This window comes from Lycium barbarum, unplaced genomic scaffold, assembly GCF_019175385.1.
Source record: "Lycium barbarum isolate Lr01 unplaced genomic scaffold, ASM1917538v2 unchr_scaffold_12, whole genome shotgun sequence".
NCBI classification, from domain to species: Eukaryota; Viridiplantae; Streptophyta; class Magnoliopsida; order Solanales; family Solanaceae; genus Lycium; species Lycium barbarum.
This window is the reverse complement of record NW_026843429.1, coordinates 172,479-181,216: the sequence shown is the minus strand read 5'-3', so window position 1 is coordinate 181,216 and position 8,738 is coordinate 172,479. Positions and strand designations below refer to the sequence as shown.

The 8,738-nt window shown below is 34.3% G+C and overlaps 1 protein-coding gene across 2 annotated transcripts; it reads right to left on the bottom strand.

Annotated features, from left to right (window-relative positions):
* Positions 1-350: 350 nt before the first annotated feature.
* Positions 351-8,507, bottom strand: LOC132625634 (uncharacterized). Of its 2 annotated transcripts, XR_009576936.1 has the most exons (10): positions 8,391-8,507; positions 6,466-6,686; positions 6,203-6,379; positions 5,919-6,095; positions 3,810-3,945; positions 3,148-3,717; positions 2,784-2,963; positions 1,756-1,848; positions 666-718; positions 351-576 (listed from the first exon to the last, which is right to left on the bottom strand). XR_009576936.1 is itself a non-coding variant. In XM_060340255.1 (5 exons), the coding sequence occupies exons 2-4, from the start codon at positions 6,638-6,640 to the stop codon at positions 5,992-5,994; spliced, it is 456 nt and encodes a 151-aa protein (XP_060196238.1). In that variant the 5' UTR covers positions 6,641-6,686; positions 8,391-8,507; the 3' UTR covers positions 4,364-5,409; positions 5,919-5,991. The 2 variants fall into 2 exon arrangements, 1 of the variants encoding a protein (XP_060196238.1); XM_060340255.1 differs by lacking the exons at positions 351-576; positions 666-718; positions 1,756-1,848; ... (1 more) ...; positions 3,148-3,717; positions 3,810-3,945 and adding an exon at positions 4,364-5,409.
* Between the last annotated feature and the right edge of the window lie 231 nt (positions 8,508-8,738).

Genomic DNA, 8,738 nt, shown 5'->3' with positions numbered 1-8,738 from the left:
TAAAGGTCAACTGCGACGGGTTTGATAATCTGGTCGTTAAAAGTCTTCTGAGACGGGTAATATATCTGGTCATTAAAAACTTTTAGAGACTACATATCTCGTCCCTAATGGATGATTAATATCATAATAAATAAATGATTTCCGATCGTTAAACCTTTTTAGCGACCAAATGTTACTGGTCCTAGATTATCTTTAGAGACGAGCATTACTGGTGTTTATTTACAATAGTTGTACTAATTTTCACAACCACATTTCTGGTCTCTTATTGACCACAATTCGTCCCGAAAGCTCGATGTCACAAAAAAAATCATTTTATCAATAAATATCGGATTCCTACTAAAACATCTGGATACAAAAGCATTATATATATAAAGAGGAAGATAGAGTTATTAATTACAGTCAAATTGTTAACATTCCATGATGTTAGTTTCAATATTTGCTCGACACCTTAACAAAAAAACATTGCTAACACTCGAGCTAGACTACGATAGCGAGTGCATAACATTCCTAGCAAAATAATGAGCTTGTGCATCTTCTAAACTTCCATCTTGACTTGTCAAATTCAATCTTCAAAACCTATAAGTACAAAATTTTGGAAAAACTTGAATAACTATTAGTAAGACAAGATATATAAATTCTACACTAGTAGTAGTTATACCGCTTACCCCAAAATCAATCTAATAAATTCATTAGGTGTCATCCAACAAAATCATCAAGGCTGCAAGAGTATAAGAAAAATTAATTAGAAAAGTTTCGGGATGCATTAACCAAGAATCAAAGTCTATTTTAAAACGCAACTAAAACAATAACTGTGACAAGCATAATGGAAGTGTTTAAACTTAAGGTGTTGTTTCCCGTGGCAAAGTTAGAAATATAAAGAAAAAACCTTGACGGCTCCCATGGAGCTTTGAGTTCTTTTCGGCCTTTCATGGCCTCTTAGGCCACCGAGCAGCAATGGTATTATCCTATGCGTACATTGAAGTGGGATCCTTGGTTTAATCATGAGAAAGAGACTACTATAACCATTGCATGGATCTCGTTTCCAACCCTAGCACCTAATTATTTTGGCCAATCTCAGCTCTTTTCTATGGCAGCAGCAATAGGGAAGCCTTTGAAGTTGGATATGGCTACTAAGAATAAGACAAGGCCAAGTTGTGATAGAGTAGAGTTAGAAGTTGACTTGCTTGTTAATCATCCTAAAAGGGTACAGATTCAGGCTATTCCTAATACAACTGGTGCAATCAAGGGCTAAATGGGTGAGAAATTTGCAAGTAGTAGCAACAACAGGAGGTATTCGTAAGGCAATTACTCAGCAACAACAACAAGGTATTCTTGCAAAGCCTCAAAATAATTTACCAGTGGCAATACCATCTATTATATGTTCCCAACTAAAAAAAATTCCATCGATTGTAGGTGTTAATTCTTTTTAACTTCCACTAAAGTTTCTTGTAAATCAAGAAGTATTCCAAATCAAGTGAGTCTTTGAACTCTTTCTGGTTCTAAACCTAAAAGGGTACAGATTCAGGTTATTCCTAATACTATCAAGTAATTTACATATTTAGTATACCAAACATACATGTTTCTCAATTGCTTCAGGTTCAACAAGCTTGTTTTCTTTCTTACGAGTCTCAAAGAAAACAATCCCCAAATCTGGTGGATTGCCATATTCCCCCCCCCCCCCCCCCCCTTTTACATCAAAAGCAAACATGTCAAATAACATCTCATAAATATAAAATAGAAATTTTATGATAATACCTTTTGATAAATAATCTCTCGAATAGGCTTGCTACCAATATGATGAGGCATCTTCAACTTAGCTCGATTTGGTGCATTCCTGTTACTTCTCGCCTATATGTGTGAAATAATAAAGCTTAGATGTAATAATTGTAATAAGCTTAAAAAATATACATAGATTAGTTTTCAAGTATAATGGAAAAAAGATATCTAGTGCTAAAGAGGGGAATTAGGGAAATCATCAAAACATGTAGAATAAACAACTGCATTGAAAAAAGTATTCTACAGTCTTTTCATGTTGATGTATCGCACACTGAAATAAATAACATAGCTGTTTTGCCATTCAATCCTGCCGAGACTAGCCCTAAAGAGAAATTTTTTGATGTACCACTCTGCTACTCATTTTACTTAAGGCGTATTTCAACCACAACAGCCATTAAGGATAGACAATGACAATACATACGGGACTCATGGCAGGTGTGACCTTCAACATTCAGGGCGTATCTCGTTCCGTATTTGTAAACGAGATACTTTAACCTACGTCTTCGGCTTCAACCTATATTAACTGGATAGAAGTTTTCAAGTGTAAAATTGTTTTCTTAGTTACTGGTTTTTGAGAAGTCTACAGTGCCAAAGCGAACAACCCTAAGTCGGCTGTGGACAGGTAGTTCTATAAGTAACAATGCTTCAACAACAGTGTGAGGGTAGCTTTTTAAAACAAATTATGAAGAATCAGATGAGCATCAGAGGTTGTGGAAGTAAGAACCTACTTTGATCTATAACATTGAATAGCTTGATACATGAAACTAATATGTCCCAGTCACGCTCATTACACCAAAAGGGGGATAGGCTATTCATGCATCTGACTTTTGTCTACACTTGTAGGAAGAGAAGGCACATGGATGCAGAAAAGGTAACCAATATTACGGTAATACATGTCCTTCGATGGCAATGATGAGATGTAGATATTCACATCTATTACAGCACAGAAAAAAGGAGGTAATGTTCTCCACCATACAGAATAGAATGAAAACTGCTAGTGAACTTACATTAGAAGGGAATCTTGGTGTTTCACCCACGGGAAGTATATATATGTCCATTTTTGGGTTGTGGTCCGGAATAGTTTGTGTGTATATCTTCTGATCAGCAGGAATTGCATCATCAACCTTTCTAATGGCAACAAAAATAGCCTTGCACAGAGGGCATGTTGAAACTTTTTTGCTTGATGCCTATGATGATGACATTGTGGAAAGTAAATGTCAATTGCAACAAAAAAGAAACATCCAAGAATCAGAAGCTGCACTTGCATGCACAGATGAAATTATAACATCTCATCACGATGACATGCCAAAATTGGAAATGAAAAGAAAACTTCCACCAGACAAAATTGAAAAGACAGATAGGAAGATTTACCATACGATTGGCCCACGTCTAGATGCATGAGAAACAAAAACGATGACCATAGGGAAGCACCCCCCTGGATGAACTAAAATCTATCCAACATATGATACAGGATAATGCGGTTGATGTAGACAATTTGCACATATTATCACTCTCATTTTGGACCCCATCAACAGCTTGGCATGGCTCTTGTTGATTTCCAGTGAGGTTAGACGAGGCACCTTCGACATGTAAACTCTGATCACCATTAACAAGAAGTCTGTTGACTTCAATTTCCTCAATACCATCTAGCTCTATGCTACTTGGCTCCAACTCATAGCAGCTACAACAAGATCCATTCCTGTTGTTCACAGAGATTTCAGGCATTTCAACATCCAAGTTGTAAAATTGAGCTGAAGATTCAGGTTCCTGATGAGCTGGTATTCGAGATTTATGTTTATCTGAACCCGGAATAATATCCACAAGATCCCCATAATTGTTCTTCTTCACCATTCTATGACTTCTGCGAGAAGTTTCTGAAAATTCAGAAATTCTCTTTTTAGGTTTAAGTGATGTTGAAGAGGGAAAATTCAGTTCTTCAATCTACACCAAAAAAAAAAAAAAAGGAAAAGAAGAGTATCAATTAAAGTTTGGAAAGTAATGCATCAAATAATGACAGTCATAATTGTTATTACCTCTGTCCTATGTGAGCCTTGTAACGAGTGCTCATCAGAACAATATTTGCTGCTGGAGGGGTGATCCTTGTTCGTAATAATGACATTTGATTTCCTCCTTGGTCTATCCTTGTTTACCCATCTCAGGAAACAAATTCTGCAACCAGTGCCATACAAGCAAGAAATGAAGTTGTGTTTTATAATAGTTTTATATAGATATGTTTCGGCACACATTTTACAGTACAATATATATCCAATAACTAGAGTCATGGAGAAGTTTGGACGAACATTTCTATAAAGTAATATTTTAAATCGGAATGCAATTTAAGAGTACATATGCACAATTGAATTAAACAGAATCAACGTGTTGTTTTCCTTGATTACCAAAATTGAGGTGCTAGTTAGATGAAAATTCTTCCAATTATTTTATTTTAGATTTGACAACTGACCTTCAACTCCTTTTAGTGAAAGAAGAAAAAGAACTTTTTGTCTACTGCTCAATCAGACCAAAATCAACACCTAACTTGAAACTTGTAAGAGCCATTTGAAATAGATGGAACAAAGAAAAGTAAGAACATCTCTATTCAAAAATACAAATCCATTTTATGTGAAAATTTCAGAGCAAGAGACTGCAGTAACCAGCCACATAAAGGCCAACAATTTAAAGTTCTGAGCAAGAAAGCCATTAAGATGGTGGATAATTGAGTCCAAGTATACAGGCAAGAGAAACGAAAAGCAAGCAAAGAAAAAGAATAAAGGAAACTAGTTTGTTTTCAGAAAACTAAGGAGAAAGGAAATAAATGAAGAGCAACATAGAGTTAGTTGTTCCAGGTGGCTGCTATTTTAAGAATGCAAAGGTGCTTTCAAGGAGTTAACTGAGTACACAATTTACAAAGATGTTGAGCTGCTACCACTAGACCGGTCTCCTATTTTATATTACATAGCACTTTGTTATAAACTGTTTGAGTTGTTGCCATCCCTACCTACATTATTTGACCACTGCATTTGTTAATTCTCATCCGTCTCACTGAAAGAGCCCCGTATTTCACGACACATTGAGACATGTATTAAAATCGGAAGGGCACAAGAGCTTCCAGATTAAGCACATACTGAAGTGAGGTTGGTGCATGATCAACTTCGACCTACACTGCACTAACTCTTTTTGATAAATGACATAGATTACAATAGTTACTTGCCAAGGCATACAACATCTACGGCATGCATCGATAAAAATTGTACTGGACGAAAGTTAGCTATAGGATGAAGTTTGCACTGCAAAAGTTGAAACATATATCCAGGAACAACAGGTTAATGTGGTTCAATTGACAACCCAAAGGCACATCTTTGAGCTTGAACATTCAAATAAATGCACTTTGAACTACCCACGAGATCTATTTATGAAAATGATAAAGAGCATTGACGAAAAATGAATGCACCTCTTTTAACAATGTTGAATCCGTCCAAGAGTTGAAATCCTCTTTAGATTCAATATGAATAGCTGGTTCTTTGGAGTGATTCGATTGTATAGTTTCTCTAAAAAGTGTATTATCCAACATTAACGGCCCCACCTCTTGGCCGCTGCAAGTAATGAATGCCAAGGGATAATACTCCAGCTGTAGGACTGGAGATATAATTGATAGTAAGCAAGCTATATAACCAACTTTCAGATGAGCAATATAGTAGCTATCAGATAGGTAAGTTACAAAGAAAGAAATTGCTACATTCTGCTAATAAATCAAATGTTGGTTAACAAATTATAAGATATTTCGGTCTGATGTACTTCAGAAGTAAGAAATAGGAATGAACAAATAGGAATGACTATTACAAGCTAAATTTTCTGTCTTGAGAAGAATGAATGACATAATACTGCAGATGGATTTTCAAGAGAAATCTTAAAAGGATAATGTAGTCATGCATATACATTTTCCCTTTAGAAATTTATAAGCGCAAACGATATTGATTAGCTAAATTTTTGTCTTTTCTTGATTCACAGCCATTAGATGACTAAACAGAAATATTTATGTCAGTAGACATCTAGAAGCATAAAGATCTCATCAAGTAAATAGCATCAGCAGAACATGACATTTTAGTCCAAAAGTAATACAGATTTAATTGGGAGAAAAAACATACTTATTTCAACTTTTTGAGTGTATTGCTTAACTTGATCAGTGGATGGAGGAAATGGACTATCAAATTGCATATACTATTTCTCAAGAACCATGGAATTTTTATGTATCATTCCCATTCCTTGACTAGGAGACACTGTAGAGTTTTTAAGACCTTGTCCTCGTCCCATCCCTGGAGCACCTGAGCAAAATAAATCATATTAGTAAAAGCTTTGAAATTCAGTTTAAGTTATATAATATATATGCAATTAAAAACCACAACAGATTTAATTTGGAGAAAAAACATACTGATTTCAACTTTTTGGGTATATTGCTTAACTTGATCAGCAGATGGAGGCAATGGACTATCAAATTGCATATACTCTTTCTCAAGAACCATGGAATTTTTATATATCATTCTCATTCCTTGACTAGCAGACCTCGTAGAGCTTTTAAGCCCTTGTCCTCGTCCCTTCCCTATAGCACCTGAGGAAAAGAAATCATAATACTAATACTTAAGCATTTAAATTCAGTAACGCAAATTAAAACATTAGATTAATAAAAATTCTTACTTGTTGCAATTTCTTGGATATATTGCTTAACTATATCACTATATTCAGGAAATAAACTCTTAGTTGGCATATTCTCTTTCTCAATCAAAGATCTAAGCCCTCCTCGTCCTCGTCCCTTTCCTATAGCACCTATAGCACCTGGCGCAACAAATGCATATCTGGTAGTAGTCTTCATAGTTGATCCTACCTCATTTTCAGTCTATGATGGTTTCATATTGAACCTGCAAATAGCCAAAGTAAAAAAAAACAATAAGAGAAAATGTGTGACAATGTAGTAATAAAAGAAAAGTTCCATCAGAATGTGTAACAATGCACTAATTCATGAAGAGATACTTCACCTCATTAGCTCTATCCTTAAATAGTACTGCTTGTTGATGGTTGATGTGAGATCATGAATCCCTAAATTATTAAAATGTATCAGGTTTCATACTCCCTGCTATTTTTGTTTTCTTAAAAGACACGCACCCATATTTCTCTTGCTTAGTTATATGGAAGAACAATATGTATGAATACAATATGTATGAACAATATATATGGTAGTTGTATGTTTGACATTACTTGGCTCATAAACCAACTTCTCCCTATAGTTCAGTATGCTACTCTCAGTCTGAAACTAATACATGAAGAAAGAACCCCAAACATTAATAAACATACACCAACATATTCATCTCATTACATAACATTACCCTTGCCATTGAGTAGCAAAACAGTGATTTACATGTTATATCGGCCATATGTCCAAACTCCAGAAAATTATTTTAAGGATTAATGTTTATTCTAATACTAGAAAATTAGAATTTGACCATATACTCTTAACCTCCCCATTCTTTTTAAAACAACGAGAGTAGTTTTTACAATTAATAGTAATTTGAAATTTGTCAAGAAAAGGGAAAATGGAAGCTATATAGTTCTTCAATAACATATAAAATGCAAGAAAGGAATAATTTTTTCTTGTTTTAACTTTGATGTTATACTAATTAGAGCTAGCAGCAGCAGCGACGTCCTACTCTTCGAAATCCTTCAAATAGTTGTGATTATTCAATCGTTCCAATTTATAAATTGTACCTTCTCTTTAGAACTAATGGTTTTGTGATTTCTGTTAAAGCTAACTTATGTGATGGATTTACAGATGCTCATAGTGGAGGTAGAAATTTATTTAAGTTTGGCCATAAAAGTTAAATTCACATATTTGGTTAGGCCTTGCTTCAAAACACGGGTTCCATAACTTTTTCATTTTTTTTCCTATCGAGAGTGAAAGAGTTGAATACAGTGAAAGGGAATTGCTATCTTCCCATAGGCTATTATTTCCAGGTATGCTAAATACAAATGACAATAGAGATTAGCTAGGCCATGAGGTATAAATGAATTTAGTCGAAACCTTTACAAATGTAAAATAAGAAAAATTCCAATAGAAGTAACAAGACAAGTCCTTATGTGGCTCGGAAAATCTCAACACTGAAAAGGTCTTACTGATCCTAGCACATACCCATAAAATAGATAGCACAAATTATCAAAAACTAAACAAAGAGACATTCATACAACCAAAATAAGCACACAAATCCAACTCGGCTTGCACAAAGCTATAAAACGAAATCAAGATTGAGTCTTAAAATAGAAATAAAAGGTTTTTTTTGTATCATAAACACATACCCAAAAGAATAAACTCAAAAATTCAACTGGTTACATACACAAAACATGAAATAGAATAAGAAGATTAAGTTTTAAAATAGAAATAGCGGGTTTTTCACCTCATAAACACAGATCCAAAACAATAAGCTCAAAAATTCAACTTGGAGCATATACAAAACATTGAAACTAAGTCAAAATATTGAGTGTTTACCTTTCCGATTTTAAACAAAGAAGTAATAGAACAAATAGCACAAATTATAGAAAATAAAATGAAGAGGGAGAAGAATCTATAATACCTTGAGAGGTTTTTGATGAACAAGAGAAGAATCTGAGGAGATGAGAAATTAATTGGTAGAACTAGGGTAGAGTAGATGATGGGAGCGATGTGTAGAAACTAGGTGTGTTTGTGTTTTCAGAAGAGAATTTGATTAATAGTTGGAATTTTTTATTTCAGTATATACAGCTCAATTAGTTTTGGCGCCTTAGCTTTTGGTGAAAACATAAGTTTTTATTTCACTACACTTGATTTGGCGCCAGATTCTTGAGAAAATAGTAGTTTTTTAGTATTTTAATATTATATTTGTTGGCATCTATCCCTTTCTTGGCCCATAAATTACAATTTCGGACCAGTTACAAAATTCATT